General features: G+C 42.5%; 1 protein-coding gene across 4 annotated transcripts in view; it reads left to right on the top strand.

Annotated features, from left to right (window-relative positions):
• Positions 1 to 19564, top strand: part of SP110 (SP110 nuclear body protein) — a 34663-nt gene that overhangs the window by 1239 nt on the left and 13860 nt on the right. For all 4 annotated transcript variants that reach the window (XR_011472405.1, XM_070422355.1, XM_070422357.1 and 1 more), the window contains exons 3-11: positions 2037 to 2184; positions 4169 to 4337; positions 6413 to 6679; positions 7004 to 7078; positions 7973 to 8056; positions 9646 to 9723; positions 12304 to 12375; positions 15671 to 15820; positions 17777 to 17908. Coding sequence is in view for 3 of the 4 variants with exons in the window: in XM_070422355.1 (XP_070278456.1) it covers positions 2038 to 2184; positions 4169 to 4337; positions 6413 to 6679; positions 7004 to 7078; positions 7973 to 8056; positions 9646 to 9723; positions 12304 to 12375; positions 15671 to 15820; positions 17777 to 17908 (1174 nt within the window). In the remaining variant the exon portion in view is untranslated. The remainder of the gene's footprint in view (positions 1 to 2036; positions 2185 to 4168; positions 4338 to 6412; positions 6680 to 7003; positions 7079 to 7972; positions 8057 to 9645; positions 9724 to 12303; positions 12376 to 15670; positions 15821 to 17776; positions 17909 to 19564) is intronic.

The following is a 19564-nucleotide window of genomic DNA, read 5'->3' as shown; positions in this document are numbered from 1 at the left end:
GAGGAAATGAGGAGGGCACATTTCATTTCCTCCGTGGTATATCGTAAACTCCTTATAGTTTTTCTTCAAGCATATCCATAATTATTTACCTGAAATAAATTCCTAGAAGTGGAATCTGGGACTCAAGGGAGCACATATTTTAGGACATTTGGCCATGATTACTAAGTTAGCCTTCAGCTTCCACCAGGAAAGTCTGTGATTGGTGCTATTATTTTCTATCGTGGTCCATTTGAGAGGCAAACTTATTATTAAGTTGTCTTTATTTGCACTGTTCTGACTACTAGTGAGTTACCCTGTTTTTTATTGTATTTATTGCACAATTATATAAGTGCCTGTTTATGTCTTTTGCTTTTTTTCTACGTGGATGTTTGTCTTTTATTTGCTCATTTTTAAGACTTCTTCACATAATAAAAATCTGAGCACTCATAGATGAGATGTGGCATCAGGTGCTGGCGAGAAATGGGGCTTTGGTCAGATGAGCTCTCCTTTGCCACCGAATACCTTGGGCAGGATACTTAACCTCTCTGTGCTTCATCCCTGGAAATCATAACAGACAAGGAATGAGGGGGGTCACTTCATTAATTATATAAATATCTAACCACTATACTGAACCCTGAAAACTAATATAATAATGAATGTCAACTGTAATTGAACAATCACAGAAAGCACTTGTTTTAAGAGGAACCAAGGGAGTGTTCTGTTCTGAAAGCTGTTGTATAATTAGTCGTCCTAATCCCAGAGCCCCTTCCTCTTCTTAGCATGTCCTGTGTTCATTCTGACTTTCTCTAGCTCTGTGCTCTTTACAATATCCTTCCCTCATGCATGTCGTGGATCAGAGATTTCTTTCCCATTTGTTTTCTATCTTCCAGGATTTCTTCACAATTATAGAGGCCCACCCTACCCCCTTTGCCCCTCACCCCTGGCATGTTTTCTTGTTTTCTAGTACTGTTCTGGATTTTCTTTTTTATAATATCTTTTTTTCTGTCAACTTAAAGGATTTGAGAATGAAGAAAGAGAGAGACGAGGTACTCAATCTGCCACTGGGATTAAATCCTGGGAAATACAGTTCCATTTTCTCTTGGATATAAAGTGGAGTTGGAAAAATGGGATCTCTGTTCATTTTGTTTTTTAAATATCTCTAGATTAATAAATATTTTGTCAATGTCTCCCTCTTCTTGACAATTTGTCAGGAAATGTCATCTGTCAATTTCCTGCCAATTAAACTTACTATTTTCTCATGACCTACAAATGGTGAATTTTATAAATGTGGCATGGGCATGGGAAAAGGCACATGTCTAAGATATGAAATTGATACATAAATCAGTCAAATCACCTTAACTAATTATGTCTTTTATATTCTTTGTGTTTTTATTTATGTTTTGCCTATTTGTGTGTTGAAGATTGTAGGTGATTTATTAAAGTTTCTAATCTAACATTTATCTTGTTTCCATCTTTTTGCCTGTCTGGGGCCATCCCTTTTACATAAGCATGGCTTGTGTGTGCCTTAAGCTGCAGTCTAGGAGATCTTAACTCAGCTCAATGTAGCCACAGACCATAGTGCTTATGACTGGCAGCCAGGAACCAGAAAGTCAGGATTTATTCACCTGTTCCACTTCCAGGTTACACAACTTAGGGTGAGTTATTAAACCCCTCTATGTCTCAGTGTCCTTGACAATAAAAATGGCTGCGATCATAGTAGTCAAAGGTTTTGTGAAGGTCAAATAAGTCACTTCACGGGAAACCCTTAAAATCTGGCACACTGGAAGCTCTCAATTAATATTAGCTATTTTTAATACCGGCCCGATGTTTAACCAGCAGCTCCTTTGGGGTTTCAGAGTCATGTCGCTGGTCACCTTTAGCCTCCATTATTGCTGGGTGTTGTCCTATAACCAGTCTTTGAGGCAGATGTTAATGCAAAGCGCAGACTGCTCAGGGATGCCTTTGGGGCCAGAATGCTCACTAAACACAGAGGGCAGCTTCCCAAGCTCCACAATGTCTTTGCTTCCCCTTTTTTTTTTCTTCTGCCCCTTCCATAGGATGTTCAACATCACCCGAGACTTAAAAGAAACTCTTCGCCAGCACTTCATCTTCCAGAAGCTGGAGATCTCCTATGCCATATGCAAGCCATTTCCCTTCTTGGAAGGCCTCCGAGACAAATCCTTCATCTCTGAGAAAATGTACATGGTGAGTCATGTTGACCACGTTCACATAGCAGCCCAGTTCTCACCAAGAGCCCAATTGTTGAAGTCCCAAACCAACACACACACACACACACACACACACACACACACACACACACACCGGATTTCTAGAGTTTAGAAGGCCTGGACTCAAATGTTCATTGGCAGAAAAAGAGGATATCTGGGTGATCTCAAACCAGGTGACTTAAAAGAAATAATGGCTCTGGCTGAGTAACTCAGTTAATTGGAGCATTGTCCTGATATACCAAGGGTGGGGGTTCAATCCCTAGTCAGGGAACATACAAGAATCAACCAGTGAATACATAAATAAGTTCAACAACAAGTCAATGTTTTTCTCTCTCTTTCTCTCTCTCCAAAAAAATTACTAAATCAAAAAAAATTTTTTTAATGTATTTTCCCACAGTTCTGGAGGCCAGAAATTGAAAATCAAGGTGTTGCCAAGGTTGATTTTTTTCTAGACTTTCTGAGGGAGTCTGTTCCCTGACTTTCTTCTGGTGGTATCAGCAATGTTTGGTATTCTTGACTTATAAAAACATCTAATCACTGCTTCCATCTCTACATCACTTTATTTGTTTGTGTGTCTTCTCCCTTCCTCTCTCTCTCTTCTAAGAACACTTGCCATTGTGACTTAGGGCCCACCTAATCCAAAATGATCCTTAATTATATCAGAAAATACCTTTTTTTAAAAAACAAGATCACATTCACAGGTTTCAAGTGGACATATCTTTGGAGGGAGGTGACACCATTTATCCTACTAATGGCACCATTTTAATTCCTAAGAGCATGGCACCCATGGTCCATTCTAATGTGAAAAAAAGGCAGGCAATGGGATATGTCTATGTGTATAAAAATGGCATTCTTTTCATATAATTTAGGGTGTTTAAAGCAATTCCTGAGCCTAGGGAAGTGTTAGCAGTGATAGAACCCTCTCCCCCAGTATTGGCCTGGTTGGCTCTAAGCCCTCTCTAGATCATAGCCCAGCTGTCACTTCTCAGAGATGTCTCCTTGACCTACTCCTAACTAAGACCCCCCTCATTATTCTTCCTATGATTTCCCTTAATAAAATTTCTCTCAACAATAATTGGATATTTATTTAATTTGTGTTTATTATTTAACTAGAGGCCCAGTACACGAATTTGTGCACAGGTGGTTTCTGGCAGGTCTGCCCCTATCAGAGTGGGGGGGGCCGATCAGGGGTGGGGTTGGCCAGGGGAGGGGTTGCAGGTGTTTGGCCAGCCTGCCCTGTCCCCTGGTCGAACTCCCAGTCAAACTCCCAGTTGAGGGAACAATTTGCATATTAGCCTTTTATTATATAGGATGCTCTTTGCCTGACAGTGCCCCTCCCCCAATAAGAGAGCACCATGTTAATCTTCTCCATTGCTTTGTACACAAGGACTAGACTAGTAGGTGCTCCATAAACATTTTACAATCAATTCTCTCTTGCCATATTTGTCTTCTTAGCCATCCTCTCATCAAGAAGAATTCTCTGAGTCATTTCCCTATGGCTAGAACCTATTTGGGCCATCTCAAGTCCAAGAGGCAAAGAGAGAACACAGGCTAACAAAAATCAACAGAATAACAACTAGTTACTGACCACTGGGTCAATCCTGAAGTGTCCTGCCCAGAGCCTTAGAGAATGGAATTATACCATAACAGTCTTTGACTCCACTTTCCTTTCTTAAAATTTCTCTATTCCCTCAAATAAACCTAAAATAAGGTTTACAAAACAGACTTATTTTAAAGAAGGCTAAATTATTTATTTCTATGATTATCAAAGTATATATGAAGTTCCTAAGTAAACAGGTAAAACTGTGATTTTTCTACATTAGGAGTTTGACTATACATTTTGCATTAAATTCCTTCTTAAAAGAGCAAAATAGCTCTATTACAACTTAGAAAACCACAAATATATAACAAACCTCTATCTTTATAATCATGTATAATAATCCTTCATTCTGTTTCTTAAGGAGTCTATGGAAGCCTGTAGAAATATGGTCCCTGTATCCAAAGTGGTATACAACATTCTCACCAAAATGGAGGAGCCATTTAATCTGTCATTTCTGGAAATGTTGTTCAGTCAGATCAATCTACGTGAATACCCCAACCTGGTGGCAATTCAAAGAAGCTTCAGAAATGGTATGATGCCTCTTAAATACCTCTGGGGCTATAGAAGCATGAGGGGGGTTGCTATGCTAAAAGTTTGGGTTGTTTTCCAGCCCCAGACAGGCATGTGAGCCCATGTAAAAGAGGCACTTTAATTGCCCACTTTTTCTTTGGGAAGGTGTGGGCCATGCTCTCTCACAGATATGGCAGCAAGAGTAGCCTCTAGCCCTGATTCTCTAAGATGACTTTCTAGAGGGCACATATGTTTTTGTCTGACCTGTTCTAAGAATTTGGGAAAATTGTACCGATTAGCATACTGGACAGTCTCTAAGGAATGCATAAAATGAGGAAATGCAAAGTTCCAGAGACCCTTTCTGACGGAAGGATAAGGAGAGCAAGAGAGGAAGAGTAATGGGTAAGGAGAGATAATAATAAGTATATCCTTTGTTGGTGGTATTGTTTCCTTTTTGAGTGCTTAGTATGTGCCAGGCAATATCCCAGGCACTTCATATGATTATTTCATATCATATTTAAAATAATCCTGTGGAGTCACAATTATCACCATCCTATCTAATAAAGATGGAACATGCAAATTGACTGTAACTCCGAGACAAAGATGGAGGCACCCACAGCCAATAAGGAGGGAATATGCAAATTGATGTGACAAGGCGAGAGGTGGAAGGAGGCTCCAGGCCGGAGTGCAGGAGGTGCTGGCAGCCAGGGGAAGGAAAGCCTATTCTTGCACAAGTCTTTGTGCATCAGGCCTCTAGTATAACATATAAGGAAATTAATACTCTAAGTAAAAGTAACTTTCCCAACGTTACTTGTCTGTTAAGAGCAGAGCCAGAAGTCCTACCTGTATCTCCTAATACCAGGGCCTGGAATGTTAATCACTCCACTAAAGTGGATAGCTGGGAGGCAGAGTGTGACACTGGAGGGGAGAAGAAAGGAAGGGGAATTGTGGACACAGAGGCAGAAAGAGGATATGAGAAAGACATGGAGCATGAAGACACTTAGAGGGAGAAAGAACTGAATAAATAAAGGAGTAGAAAAAAAGAATGGTGATAGAGATCTGAAAAAAAGAAGAAAAAGGAGCAGATGGTAAAACTGTTTCAGGTTTGAGGAGAAACACAAGGTTCACTTATCTGAGAACAGCAGGGGAGAGACCAGCAGAGTGCTATCCTGAGAGCTCTCCAACACTTTTCCATTCAAAGCCTCCTTCCCAAAGGGGGAAATGAAACCTTGGGCTCAAGGGGCCTCAAAAGAGAAAAGTCACCCTTTAGGTAGGCATGTGGCCCATGCTCCTGGCAGCATTGGGGCATTTCTGGGAGAAATGTTGTTCTCAAAGGCCATGCCAAGCAAGTCTGACAGTCAGGCTTGCCCCCCTGACCTAGCTGAGCTCAAACCTCCTTCTTGATCTATTACTCTGTGATTTTTTTTCTGGGTCCCTCTCCAAAATCCTACCTTACTTGCCTTTTTCTGTTCACTGATTGAAACAACTTTACTTCTGAAATAAATGATGGAGAAGAATCATAAGAGAAAACCACCATTGGCCATGCCAGGGAACAGCCTGGGAAAAGTCATGGGCCTGGGGTACTAGGGATGGAAAGGAAGTTGGGTGTGGCCAGACCACAGGGTACAAGGTGAGGAGGCAGAGAAGCTGAGTCTGCAGAAACAAGAAACACTATGAAAAGAAATTCATATTTTATCTTAATTGCTATAGGGAAGTATGATATGCTTATTTATTAAAACAGGGGAATCTATTCAATTAAAGCATTGTTCATAATTGTCTAAATTCTGAAGGCAAAATTAAGGAAAATCTAAAAAATTTAAATTCCTGGGGACAAAGTGAAACTCAACTTCGTGTGTGAAACTACTTTGTTGATAGATCGAGGCTAGATACAGTTAGTATAGCACTGCTCAAATTCATAAATTAAAAAGAGGCCACAAATGGACTGCGATGACGATAAATCAATTCTCTGCACATGGGGGGAGAATGAATACCTCTATGTCCCCCAACCTATTGGAAGTCATGTGTGTAAAGAAATCCCTTTCCCACATAATTCTGAGTCTCTAGGGTGCTGATGTGTGCGCCTTTACAATTCCAGTTGTCGCTTCCTGTGGAGGATGGAGAGGAGCCACAGTGACTGTCTTTGAAGTCCCAACCAACTCAAGAGGTAGAAGCCCCCATCAGAACCTGCTGCCACTGCCTGCACCCCAGCGCCCCTCACTGAGATGCCCGACCCCTGTGCCCAGAGTCAATCAGCCCAGTGCAATCCCACAGCACAGCAATAAGGTCCTGGACAAGCCACCCAGCTCTGCTGGCCCTGCCAAGGCTCTTCCAAGAGACATCCAAGAAGGAAGGACTACTCCAGGTGAGATACAGATTCAGTCCAACACCTGGACTTCACCAGCCTGGGTGCCTGTGGCCATGTCTACAACCCCAAGGTCCCACCTTTGTGTTAATCTGCCCCTTCCATACACCCACCTCCTATATACAGCCTTTTCTAAGATGGGTTATGTACACTGTGAAGGGCCTGGGTGGGGAGCCCAGAGCCCTGCTTCCATCCCTGGAACAGCCCAACCCTCTGCCCTTAGACCTTGGTGCTCCATATACCCCAGGCATTTTTACCCTTCACTCCCCTTCCCCACACCCTGTCCATCTAACCTGTAATGATTTTCCTTCCTCTCTTCAACAGCCAACTTGACATCCCACATAAATGCTAAAGAAGACTCACAACAGGTGCCCAGCACTCCCCCTGCTACTGTGCAAGGTAATGTACTTGAGGATGGCTTAGTTTAGCTCAAGGTAGCTGTGAAGGGAGGATACGCACTTGCCAACCAGGAGGCTGGTGGTAGGAACCCTGAGAGAAAGAACTGTGTATGACAAAGAAAAAGACAGAGGGGAACCAATGCAGCGACTTGGCACAGGACCACTTTCAGCGTCGCTGCCACAACCAGTGTGATTCTGTGATGTCCAACAGCCCTGTCCAACCAACACTCAAACACACTGTTCTGATTGAAAAGTAACTTGGGCAAGACTCACATCCACCACCCTCACCTGATTGCCCACCCTCTGATTGATTACAGGCTTTTCAGTTTCAACTGTATTCATTTTCATGTGGTTTGAATTCTAAGAGTAGTGGTATTAAAATTATTAGAAAAGACGATAACATGTTGAAAGGTCTGCTGGACCTGATTTAGTTTCTGAGACTGTGTCACTTATCAACAGCAAAGCATCATTATAAAGGAGTTGGAGTTTGTCAAATATACCATGGTATATTTTAGGTGCTGCCAGAAATGGTAGCTGTCATGAATTTTGAGAATTAGGGGTCCTCTTTGGTCCAAATAATGTTTCCTCTACACCTCTAATATATATATATTTAATATATGATTAAGGTTAACAACATCATAGAGTGAATAACAATGTAAGATTCCATATTCTAGATTTTTCAAAGAAAAAAATAAGTACCATAATTAAATTAATAAGTAGCCATTGAAAGCAAATGATGGCTCACTCTCCCACTCTGCCTCACCCTCACTAGGCCTTGGTGTTCAGTCCAGGCCCCATCGTTTTCTCCTGATAGAATAGATTGTTCTTTTTCCTCCATCTCTGATCCCTGCTTGCTGGTCCTGGCATCTGAAATTTCTTTTCTTCTTCTGCTCAGTGTCCAGTGACCACCCGACCCCTCAAGCAAAAGATAAAGAAGATGCTCAAGAGATGCCCCAGGCTCCCTCAGCCCCCGAGCCAGGTAATTTTGATTTAGGCAACTTAAGTCCACCTTAGTTTTTATGTCTGTGAAGAGGAGAAGCCATTTGAACCTTCTAGAGACAGGGCTCTCTTCACTGCTCCTGACCACCATCACGGTGCAGCTCCTGGCTGCTCACCCAGCCCTTGGAGGCTTGGGCAGACAGGAGACCTGAGCTCCTAGGGCAGTGATGGTGAACCTTTTGAGCTCGGCGTGTCAGCATTTTGAAAAACCCTAACTTAACTCTGGTGCCGTGTCACATATAGAATTTTTTGATATTTGCAACCATAGTAAAACAAAGATTTATATTTTTGATATTTATTTTATATATTTAAATTCCATTTAACAAAGAAAAATCAACCAAAAAAATGAGTTTGCGTGTCACCTCTGACACGCGTGTCATAGGTTCGCCATCACTGTCCTAGAGGGAGATAGAGTCCCTGGGGAAGGCAAGGTGGGCTGGGAAGGGGACACCAATGACAAGGGATGGGAGCCCTCCTAATACCCACTGGACCTAAACTCAAACACCACTAAGGGGTCTGCAAAGGGAAAACATTCCTCTTTCAGAGGGGTTGTGGCAGGAACACCGGGGAAAGCACGAAGCACTGAGCCAGGGCAGGACTGCTTGACTCAGCCACCCTCTGAGGCCATTTAAATAAGGCAAGGCTCAAAACTGCTCCATCAAAATGCAAAGCAAGCAAAACCACTGTGTGGACCGAACACTGAATCAGTGCCCCAGACATGGATGGCCCTCCTTCCCAGTCCCCACCCTAACTGTGGGAAACAATCACTGTCAACCCTCAACATTTCTGGATTTTAAAAGTTAATATTATTTAAATAGTTTTAAATGCAACAAATTGTTTAAAGGCTCTAGCGACTGCTTGCCACCTGCCCCAGTTACCTGTTCCTAAATAGGCCAGAATTTGAGATGGATGTCATAGGCTTGTGAAAACAAAAAGGTGACAGCTTTCTTGAGATGGGCCTCTGTCTGTGATGGCTTTGAGCCCTTCTATCTTTCTTAGTGCAGCAGAAACTAAGAGCAGTTGTATTTATTTGGTGTTAATAAGCGCTAGCAAGTACCTCCTGGCTCCTGTTTTCTTCTGCTGATATATATAAGGCACTTAGCCTCCTTCACTATTTCTTAAGGGGAAATAATCAGGTAGAGCAGGTTAAAAATATCCATTCATAGAAGTCTAAGCAATAACATATACTTTTCATATGGCAGACATTCACCTTCACTGTGGTTGCCAGAATTCAAGGTCACCGCTTCCACTGCTGTCAGCCTCATTCCCTGAGTGAGGGCTACTGAGAGTGCCTGTACTCATCTTCCATTGAGTAAGGGGTATCCAACCAATGGGCCAAACTGAGCCCTCCTCTGCGAGCAATTGCTCTCTGGTTCTGTGATAGTCACGCAAGTCACAATAACCACAAGTTTGATTGACTCCGGGCAGAGCCAGGAAACCCTATAGACTAGCAGGTCCCCAGCCCTGGGCCACACATGTCCTCCATCCCCTTGTTCTCACATTGAGCTCCTTCAGCACTTTCTCTTTAGCCCATCTGACCTCTGAAATGAATTGTGTTTCCCTTATCAGCGTTAAGAAATGATTCTCCTGAATCAAATGAGCCAGCAGAGCCTCAGGAGGCAGCCAGCACACCTCTCATCAAGAAAGGTAAGGATTGCCCTCCTCTTATAGGCATCAGGAGGGGGAATGTGAAGGTGCATCCTGTTTTTCTGATTGGATCTTGTCATGAGCACTCTCTCTGTGATTGTAGTCATGACACTCAGTACTATTTGTTTCTCCAATTCCTTTTCACTGCCTCTTCCTTTGAGGCCTTCATTAAATGATAGGAAAAGCAGAAGGCATTTAGAGCCATTATAATATACACCCCTTGAAATTGCCTATTCTGCAATCACCAAGCTCTCCTATATCCACAACTTCATAGAGGTTTAGTCCACACCTCCTTTAACTGAAAGGTGGTTTCCCAAGAGCGCACTGCTTTCTCTTAAGACATGGCTTCATATTCTCTGTGCTGTCACTCACCTCAATGTGCAAGGCAGGCTGTATGTCACACCTTGCTCTACACTGTTCCCAGCCAGCCCCTTGCTGCCCCATCCCCTTTGTTGAGGTTTAACCATTCAGTGAATTATTCACTACTTCATCAGTATCATCCCTGGACTTCCCCTCCACTCCCCAGCAGAACTCAAAGCTGACTTAAGAGTTTTTCTATTTCAAGTCTTGCCATCATCCTGGACACCTTCAATGTATCCTATATAATACAGAGGTAATATGCAAATTGACCATCGTGCCCTTGCACAAGATGGCCGCCCCCATGTGGTCACAAGATGGCCACCACAAGATGGCCAGCAGGGAAGGGCAGTTAGGGGCAACCAGGCTAGCAAGGGAGGGCAGTTGGGGGGGACCAGACCTGCAGGGGAGGGCAGTTAGGGGAGACCAGGCTGGCATGGAGGACAGTGGAGGCAACCGGGCCAGCAAGAGAGGGAAGTTGGGGGCAATCGGGCTGGCAGAGGTGCAGTTAGGCATCAATCAGGCTGGCAGGGGAGTGGTTAGGCGGTGATCAAGCTGGCAGGCAGAAGCAGTTAGGGGCAATCAGGCAGGCAGGCAGGCGAGGGGTTGGGAGCCAGCAGTCCCGGATTGTGAGAGCGATGTCTGACTGCCGGTTTAGGCCTGATCCCACAGGGCCTAAACCGGCAGTCGGACATCCCCTGAGGGGTCCCAGATTGGAGAGGGTGCTGGCTGGGCTGAGGGACACCTTCCCCCCCAGCCCCCCATGCATGAATTTCATGCACCAGGCCTCTAATATATGAATAACAGGCCCATCCAATACTCTGATTTCTTTAATCCTGCATCTGATAATTTTCAATTATTTTTCCTCCACCAATTCTTTGCCTTCTGCACCCTAAGACTATCCACAGGCCCTTTCACCACTCAAACCTGGCTCAACTTCCCAATAATTAAATAATTCCTTTTTTGACACCAAATCCTTGAGTTTGCTCCTTCTACAATAATCATTCAACCTCTGATTTCCCCTTCTCAGCACAATCTTAAAAAATTAATTTTAAAATATCCTTCCCTGCCCTAACCAGTTTGGCTCAGTAGATAGAGCATCAGCGTGCGGACTAAAAGGTCCCAGGTTCGATTCCGGCCAAGGGCATGTACCTTGGTTGCGAGCACATCCCCAGTAGGAGGTGTGCAAGAGGCAGCTGATCGATGTTTCGCTCTCATCAATGTTTCTAACTCTCTATCCCTCTCTCTTCCTCTCTGTAAAAAATCAATAAAATATATTAAAAAAATAAAATAAAATATCCTTCCCTGATTTCTTCCTACAATGTGTTCCCTCTGTAGCTGTTCTTCAACCTCATTGGGATGACCAGTCCACTGGCCTTTCCCTTGTTCAGTCCATCATCTGCCTTTCCTCACACCCCTTCATACCAGCTTGGAATCCAAGAGCCACCATTTCAGTAACCTATGGCAGATACTTAACCTGCCTTGACTCTCTGTCTTTTCCTAGAACTCTCTGGTAGGTCTTGAAGGAGCCTATTACTGCTTTCTGCACACTGCATCTAAAAACAGGCACTGCTGGGAAGAGGCACACAGCAGAGCAGACTACACCCACTGTGTCTTCACGATTTCAGCTAAATGATCCCTCCACACCTTGAGACAATCCCACTTCCTGTGTGATCCTTTCAAACTCTGAGTTCTTTTTTTCAAACTTCTGCCCTTATTGATGCCTACTTTTTTTTTCCTCAAGAGATTAATTTTCCTCCTAATTCATAGAAACCTATAAAGTGGGAATTTCCTCCTCTCTGGTTCCCTCCTTATCTCCAAGGCAATCCTTCAACCTCGCCTGACAGTGGAATTCACCATCAACCTCTCACAAGGATCTGCATCCTAACCAATGCCCATGCCTATCCCACTCATAAAGGAAATTTCTCTTGATCCCCATCTCACTTCACTTGCCTCCATAGCCCTTCCCTCCAGTTCACAACAAAGCTTCTAGAAATGCATTACCTGGACTCATTGTCTCCTTTTCTTCATGTCTCTCCTGCCTCTGCCACTTTAGAATTTCTTCTCTGCCATTACTCCACGAAACAGCATACCTAAGGTCACCAATGACCACCTAGCTATTGTCATTTGAAGACTAAACATAAAAGCTGAGAATTGTTGACAAAGACAATGGGAGATCTATGTGTGTAGCTATAAAAGATTATATGTATTCTGTCTTATTAGGAAAGAAAACAAGAAGAAGAAGTATGTGGTCAGTTCCTAAAAAGAGACAACAGAAAAAAAGACTTTCAAAAGGTAAGATGACAGTAGAAGAGGAGGCTGGAGGCTGGAGGCAGCTCATGCTTGTAGGTCAAGGTGTGGGAAGGTGAATTGTATTCTAAATGTAATGTGAAGCCATTGACATATCTAATCAGTGAATGACCCTATCCAATTTTAAACTTGACAAGACTGATTTGGGTGCTGTGTAAAGAATGAATTGGAAATAGAAAAGAATGGAAATAAGGAAACCATTTGGAGAGCAGATGTCATGAGAGTTGATAGTAACCTGGATTCAGATCAAGCAGTGAAGACTGAGAGAGGAGGACCAATTCAAAGTCAGTTTGGAGGTTGAGTTGATAGGACTTGATAAACTGGAAACTGAGGATGAAAAAGACAGTGATCTCAAGGCTTGCTCTTCAATTTCTGGCTTGAATGTCTGGGTGAATGGTGGTGCCATTGCTGAGAAAGGATACAATATATTTGGGAGGAGATTTTATAATTCAGTTTTTTACCTGTCCATTTCAAGATCTGTGCTAACCATCTCCAGGGGTCCTCAAACTTTTTAAACAGGGGGCCAGTTCACTGTCCCTCAGACCGTTGGAGGGCCGGACTATAGTTAAAAAAAAAAAACAACTATGAACAAATTCCTATGCACCCTGCACATATCTTATTTTGAAGTAAAGGAACAAATACAATATTTGTATTTGCATGTGGCCCGCGGGCTGTAGTTTGAGGACCCCTGAATGCAGTTGTGCCCAATATGTGCTTTGCCAAGAACTGTGACAGGATGAGATGTTACCCCACTTGCATAGTCATATTCTTTAGATATATGACTACTGCAGAAACACAAGTCACCTGGGTCAGGGAAAAGAATTTTTTATTGATAATCAGCAGCTCAACACACAGACTAACATTGCAGCGTATTTCCCCCATGTGCATACCCACAGGCAACAAGAAAAGAGCTGATGGAATCTTTCTATGTGAGTGGCAGATTACATTCCATAGACAAGGAATGGAGAATGATGGGTTTGCTGTTTATATACAGGACTAGGACAGCATCCTGGGTCCATACCCTAATTTTTTGGAATTAAATGTGTCTTTCCAAGAGCCATAGAAACCCTAGGTGTCCTTGTCTTTTACTTAGAGGTGTCTCCAAGTTCTGGTCTCATCCCTTTTGACCTGGGTTATGATGAAGAAAGGAGAAGGTGGTACAAAGTGAGGGTAGAGAGGGGCCAGATCATGTGGCCCTCATAGGCCATTGGGAGGAATTTGAAGTTTATTTAACTTGAAATTAGTTACCCAGTTGCCAAGCCAAAAAGTAAGCCATCCTTGACTACCTGATTATCTACCTTAGTATATTGACAAGTTCTATTGATTCTGTCTCCTCTTTGCTACACTAACATCTGATGGCTTCATTCCCATGCTTACAACTTATCCATGACCTCTTATTGCTTTTAGAATAATGCTCATAGTTCCTAGTGTGATTGACAATGCTCTCTCCAATCCAACCCTTCTCTTCCTCTTTAACTCCATCTTTTCCCACTCAAAACCACAGGTGACACTCTGATTCCTCCCATTTCATTTCTCTCCTCTTTGATCCTTGGTACATGCTCCTCTCTTTGAATGCTACATTCTGACCCTACACTACTTCCTGTAAATGTTTGCCTGTCTCCTGTTCATCACTGGTGTTGGCTTCAATGTCTACTTCAAGGTGTTCTCTGATGCTAAATTAGACAAGGTGGTCCCATCGCATGTTCCTATAGCACTCAGCACTGGCCCTTTGGGAAGATTTCACATACTCCACTGTAATTACTACTTAAGTAATATGTCTCTTCTAAGCTAGATAGTAATCTCCAGGCACAAATATGACATTAAGTATTACCTGAATGAAAAAAAAATGAAAGAAACCATATTTCCTATATCCCATAATTTGAAAGATGATCTGACAAAAGATGGTTTGTGATTTATTATTATGCTATGCAGAGTCACAGGTACCACTATCAGTATGTGATCTTGGTATAAACTAAGAGTTATTGGAGGAAAATCTCACAGCACAGAAATAAAACCCATATCATCCTTTCTTGTTATCCCTAGTTTAGAGCAGGCATGGATGGTTTGCATGCCCTCTGGCCAGCATCCCAATACCGAGGCATCCACTCTCATAATGCTCTAAAGGTTTGTGGGACTGAGGCAGGAACATCTATGTGACTATGCAACAGCACACACTCCCCAGTCAGAGTGGCCTTGTTAGAAATGGGGAGCTTCCAAGGCTTGTGTTAAGCTGTTCTGTTTGGGTAAGTTCCCTACTGAGACTTCCCTCTGCTAAGAAGACGCCAGGCCCTTCCAGATTTGGCTTTGTTCCTATTTTATTTACTTTGCAGTTAATCATATTTATTAAAAATACTAATAACACCTGAAAAAAGACACCAAATTTTGAGAGAGAAAATAACACAGATAGTCCTACTAAAAATATACATGCTGTACTCTGGCATGCAAAAAAGGTGGTAGTCTTTCTTTTTGGTAACAGTTCTCACTTCTCTGAAACCCCCCGTTTGTGACAGGGGGAAAACATGTCGCAAAAACATGTTAAAGGAAACTGTTAGGCTCTTTTAGGTGGCCCCAGTGTCTTTTGGATAAATACTCAGTAACTGTCATGGTTGAATTCCCTGGGTACCTCTTCTCCAACTTTTAGCCACTCCTGCTTCTTCCATAAGTGGCACTTGAATGTTAAAAAAAAAAAAAAAAAAAAAAAAGTTCATCTGTCCATCTTCCAGGAGAGGGCATATACTGTCCCCCTGGCTTTCAAAGAGATATCCTTGCTGTACTGGGGATCAGGTTCTAAAGTCCACAGTCAATGAAAATTGTGATCTCTTTCAACAAAGAGGCAGACTCACCCTGCACAGACACCCCTCCCCCCACCCCCATCTCTCCCATACCACACAGGGCCCTGGGGAAACAACTTTAGAAGGCCCCTCCTCTGCTGAAACGAACCACCAGGCCATTTTTACTCAAATGTGGCCACCTCCTTGTGGCAGCTGTAACTCAGACACAGGAGCCAGGAAATAAGCCCCACTGCTCTGGGATTCTCCCACATTTCTCTGGGTGATTTCAATAGGTTCTACAAAGAGTGAGATCAGGTGGTGAATTTGGGGGTGGGGGAAGGGAAGTAAGGCACACACAAGAAAAAATATATAATTACAGAGAAATAGCAGGAGAAAAGTGAGGCACACAGGTACAGAGATCTCAACATTTCGGAGCTAGAGGCATAAGAAGGAAGGTCACTCAGAGGGGATCCCAATGGAAACTACTCACAAATCCCTATTTGGCACAGGAACAGCCTCACCTGGTCAAAGAATCCAAGAGAAGCTCCAAATGGTGGATCAGGTGACTCAAAGGAAGGATGACTCAACCAGGAACTCAAAGGTGGTAAAAAGGACCCAAAAGACAAGGACTGAATGTGCCCAGACGTCTGGACCTGAGGGTAAGACTGGTGACAGAATCTGTCATTTGGAAGCTCAGTGTGAGTCTCTTGTGCAGTAGGCACAGGGTTAGGTGGACATGAGAAGTTAATATGAGAAGGAGGGAGCAATGCAGGGAAAGACGATGAGGTGTGACAGGAGCACCAGAGAGGGCACAAATACCGGTTACATCTGAGGAGTTTTTGTTAAAGAAACAGCTGTGATTACAGGGTATAGCTGACCCCAGCTGGGACTTAGGGCACAAAGACTATTAAAAGGATGTGTACTCAAGGATAGAAATTTAATAAAATTAATAGTTTTTACTGCCTCATCAAGAACATTCTTCAAACTGGCTTTTTTTTTTTTTTCCTGGTGAGTGACAGTGAGAGTGCAATGACCACTCCCACAGTAACCACTCCTATGGTTTGGAGACACTGCTTTGATTTGTCCTAAGGCACCAGCAATTCTTGATCCATGTGTAGAGAGATCTCCATAGTGACAAAGACAAAGGACACCTTATTATGAAAACAGTTTTGACCTCAAAAATCTCCTAAAAGGGTTTCCAGGACCCCTCAGGGGTTCATGACCTCACTTTGAGCCTCTGGTCCAGGAGTTCAGATGACTGCTCTCTCATTGGATGTCCTGCTGCCCTGAGTGGGAGACACCCAGTGATGGACACACAGGAGGGCACCATGGAGGCTCTAGAAGACATGCAACCTCCAGCCTTCAGCTGCAGGGTGTGCAAGTTTCCTCCCTGGATCTCTGCGAGATTCCCCATGAGACTTTCTAGGGCATGTTTACTGAGATCTGAACAGAATGCCATTTTTTTTGAGAGGTCAGTGATGACACTTCAGATATGAATGAAACAAAGAGTCCCCAGGACCCACCCAGCACGCCACCAAGAATCACACAAGGTACAGATGAGGGACTGTAAGTCTCAGAGTGTGGTCTCTGGAGCCCAGATTCAGAACTGTTTTATTCTAAGCAAGCATTTCTCAGCCCTCTTTTCATTATCACTGCCCTAGGGAGCCCACTTGCATGTGTTTTTTTACCTAATCAAGAACACACACCCCATGACATTTTAATTTCACAAAGATATTCTATATTGATTTAGGGACTGCATATATTTATTTATGCCTTACACATAAAAAAGAGTAAGATTTTCCCCCCAGGAATCAATTTTGGGGCAGCATCACCACTACTGAGAATTCATGCACTAAGCATATTGTTGGTACTTTATTGGAAGTGCCCAAGCCTTAGATCAAGTTTTTTCTTAAGTCCCAATCTCCATGCTTCTCACATGACTTTTCTGGGAAAATTGGGAAGGGAACATCTCATCATAAACACAAAAATAATAGTATAACTGGGCACAAGCAACTGATGATGTTGGCATGCGCTGGTGAACGAGTGCATGTTAATTCATTCTCACCATGGCTACTGTTATGCTCATTGTAATCACTGTCCTTGGAGGGGAAAAAGCTGAATATCCTTCTGTTTGTTGATGATTTTGGTCATTAAGGATATTAACCCTCTATATTTTACTATATTGCAATTTTTTTTAATATTGTGGGGATGTTTTCTGAAGTGTGGACATTTTTAAATTTTTTAATGGTCATATCTGTCTTTTACCTTTATGATTTCTGGCCTTGAGTTTTGGCTAAGAAATATTTTATATCTAAAGCTTATAATAATCTCTCTATATATATTCTTCAAGTCTTGAAAAACCAGGCTATAAATTTGAAAACAAAAGGCCTAACTTAAACGTTAATAATTTAGTATATCTTTATTACTTCATTATTCAACTTTTTTAATTTCCAAGTAAAATAGAAAAACAGTAAGATAAAGTAAGGTATAGGGATGCAGGATTTCCTGCCAGCGTGGAGACAGGGAGCATCAGAAGAAAGGTCACTAACAGGGGAAAGAGGAGCTTTCATTAGGGACCCCAATGGAAACTACTCACAAATCACTATTTGGCCCAGGAACCACCTCACCTGTGCCTCAAATGGTGGATCAGGCAACTCAAAAGAAGAATAACTCAACCGAAAACTCAAGGGTGATGACAAGGGCCCAAAAGGCAAGGACTGAATGTGCCCAAACATCTGGACCTGAGGGTAAGGCTGGTGACAGAATCTATCATTTGAAGGCTCAGGGTGGGAGGGTTTCTCATGCAGCAGGCACAAGGTTAGGTGGACATGAAAAGTTAATATGAGAAGAAGAAAGCAGTGTAGACAAGAAGGGCATAAAGATAGAGCAAAGATCTGTTGGTTTGAGTGGTTGTTGGAAGAAGTAAGTGTATCCCCTGGGTGCAGTTGACCTCAGCTGTGCTCTCTGGACTCACATGACCACTTTCCAGTGTCTACTGTTAACATTTCTATTGGTAGAGTCACCACTGCTCCACTGAGTCTGGGGCTCCTCTCTGATGTAGGGTGACCCAGCGAGGAGAGTGTCACCAATCCTTAAAGTGGACACATTCTCAGTAGTATTTCTTACTAGTGGATTTCTAAAAGTGAAGTCAATTGGTCAATGAGTCTGCATATTTTAAATGAGCATATAGTGATGGCCAAATAATTGCCACTTTAGGCTCCCATTAACGAAATATGATGAAGGTGTCTCCCCTACACCTTCATCACTACTAGAAATAATAAAACTTTTCTGTGTTTGACAAATGAAAAGCATGGAATGATATTCCACCAATGTTTCTCTTTGAATTTCTTTGCACCGTGCATGTGGTTAAACATGCTGTGACAGGTTGTATTACTGCTCATCAATATTTCAGAAGATTATATATCCCTGCTCTGTGTACTCAGGGATGGCCATGTGACTTGACATGACAAAGAAGTGTGGGCATAAGTGAGAGGGTCACTTCCAAACCAAAGCTTCAGGAGCCCTGTGTTGTCGTTCTCTGCCATGGGGCCGACGATGTTCTAGACCAGTGGCTCCCAACCTTCTGGCCCTTTAAATACAGTTCCTCATGTTGTGACCCAACCATAAAATTATTTTCGTTGCTACTTCATAATTGTAATGTTACTACTGTTATGAATCGTAATGTAAATATCTGATTTGCAGGATGGTCTTAGGCGACCCCTGTGAAAGGGTCATTCGACCACCAAAGGGGTCTCGACCCACAGGTTGAGAACCGCTGTTCTAGACAGAGGCATCTCTGTCCCAGGCTCCGTGAGTGTCAATGGCGTGGGACCTCATCTAACTTGTGACCAATAAACAGCATGAGGGAGAAGTAAACCTGTGTTTTTCTAAACCAGTGTTTACCAAACTTATTCTAAAAAGGGACTAATAATAAATAGTTTAGGCTTTGCTGGTCTTACAGTCTCTTTGCAGCTACTCAACACTGTCATTGTAGCACAAAAGCCACCAGAAATAAATATATATAAACAAATGGACCTGGCTGTGTTCCAATAAAACTTTATTTACAGAAACAAACATTGAGCCAATTTGGCCCTCAGGCTGTAGTTTGATAACACCTATAAATAAACCACTGAAGTTTGGGATGATCTTAAATGACCAGAACCTATATTTTAATAAAATTTTTATTCGAATTTTTTCTTTTAAGGATCACCTGTTCATATATGCCTTTTTGTTTAAGAATATTCTTTTTGTTGTTGTTGTTTAATCAAATTAACAGTTTGTTATTGCAATTTTTCTTATTTTGTTTTTGTCTTCTAACTTAAGAAATTTTTGGTTATAGAAACCTTCTTTAAATTTGAGTTAGACAAATCAGTTTATCTTTTCCAGTATGGTTCATGCCAGAG

The sequence above is a fragment of the Myotis yumanensis genome, unplaced genomic scaffold, assembly GCF_028538775.1.
Source record: "Myotis yumanensis isolate MYYU_CA2020_CCGP unplaced genomic scaffold, mMyoYum1.0.hap1 SCAF_8, whole genome shotgun sequence".
In the NCBI taxonomy this organism is placed as follows: Eukaryota; Metazoa; Chordata; class Mammalia; order Chiroptera; family Vespertilionidae; genus Myotis; species Myotis yumanensis.
The sequence above is the reverse complement of the archived record's forward strand: the minus strand, read 5'-3'. Positions and strand labels throughout refer to the sequence as shown.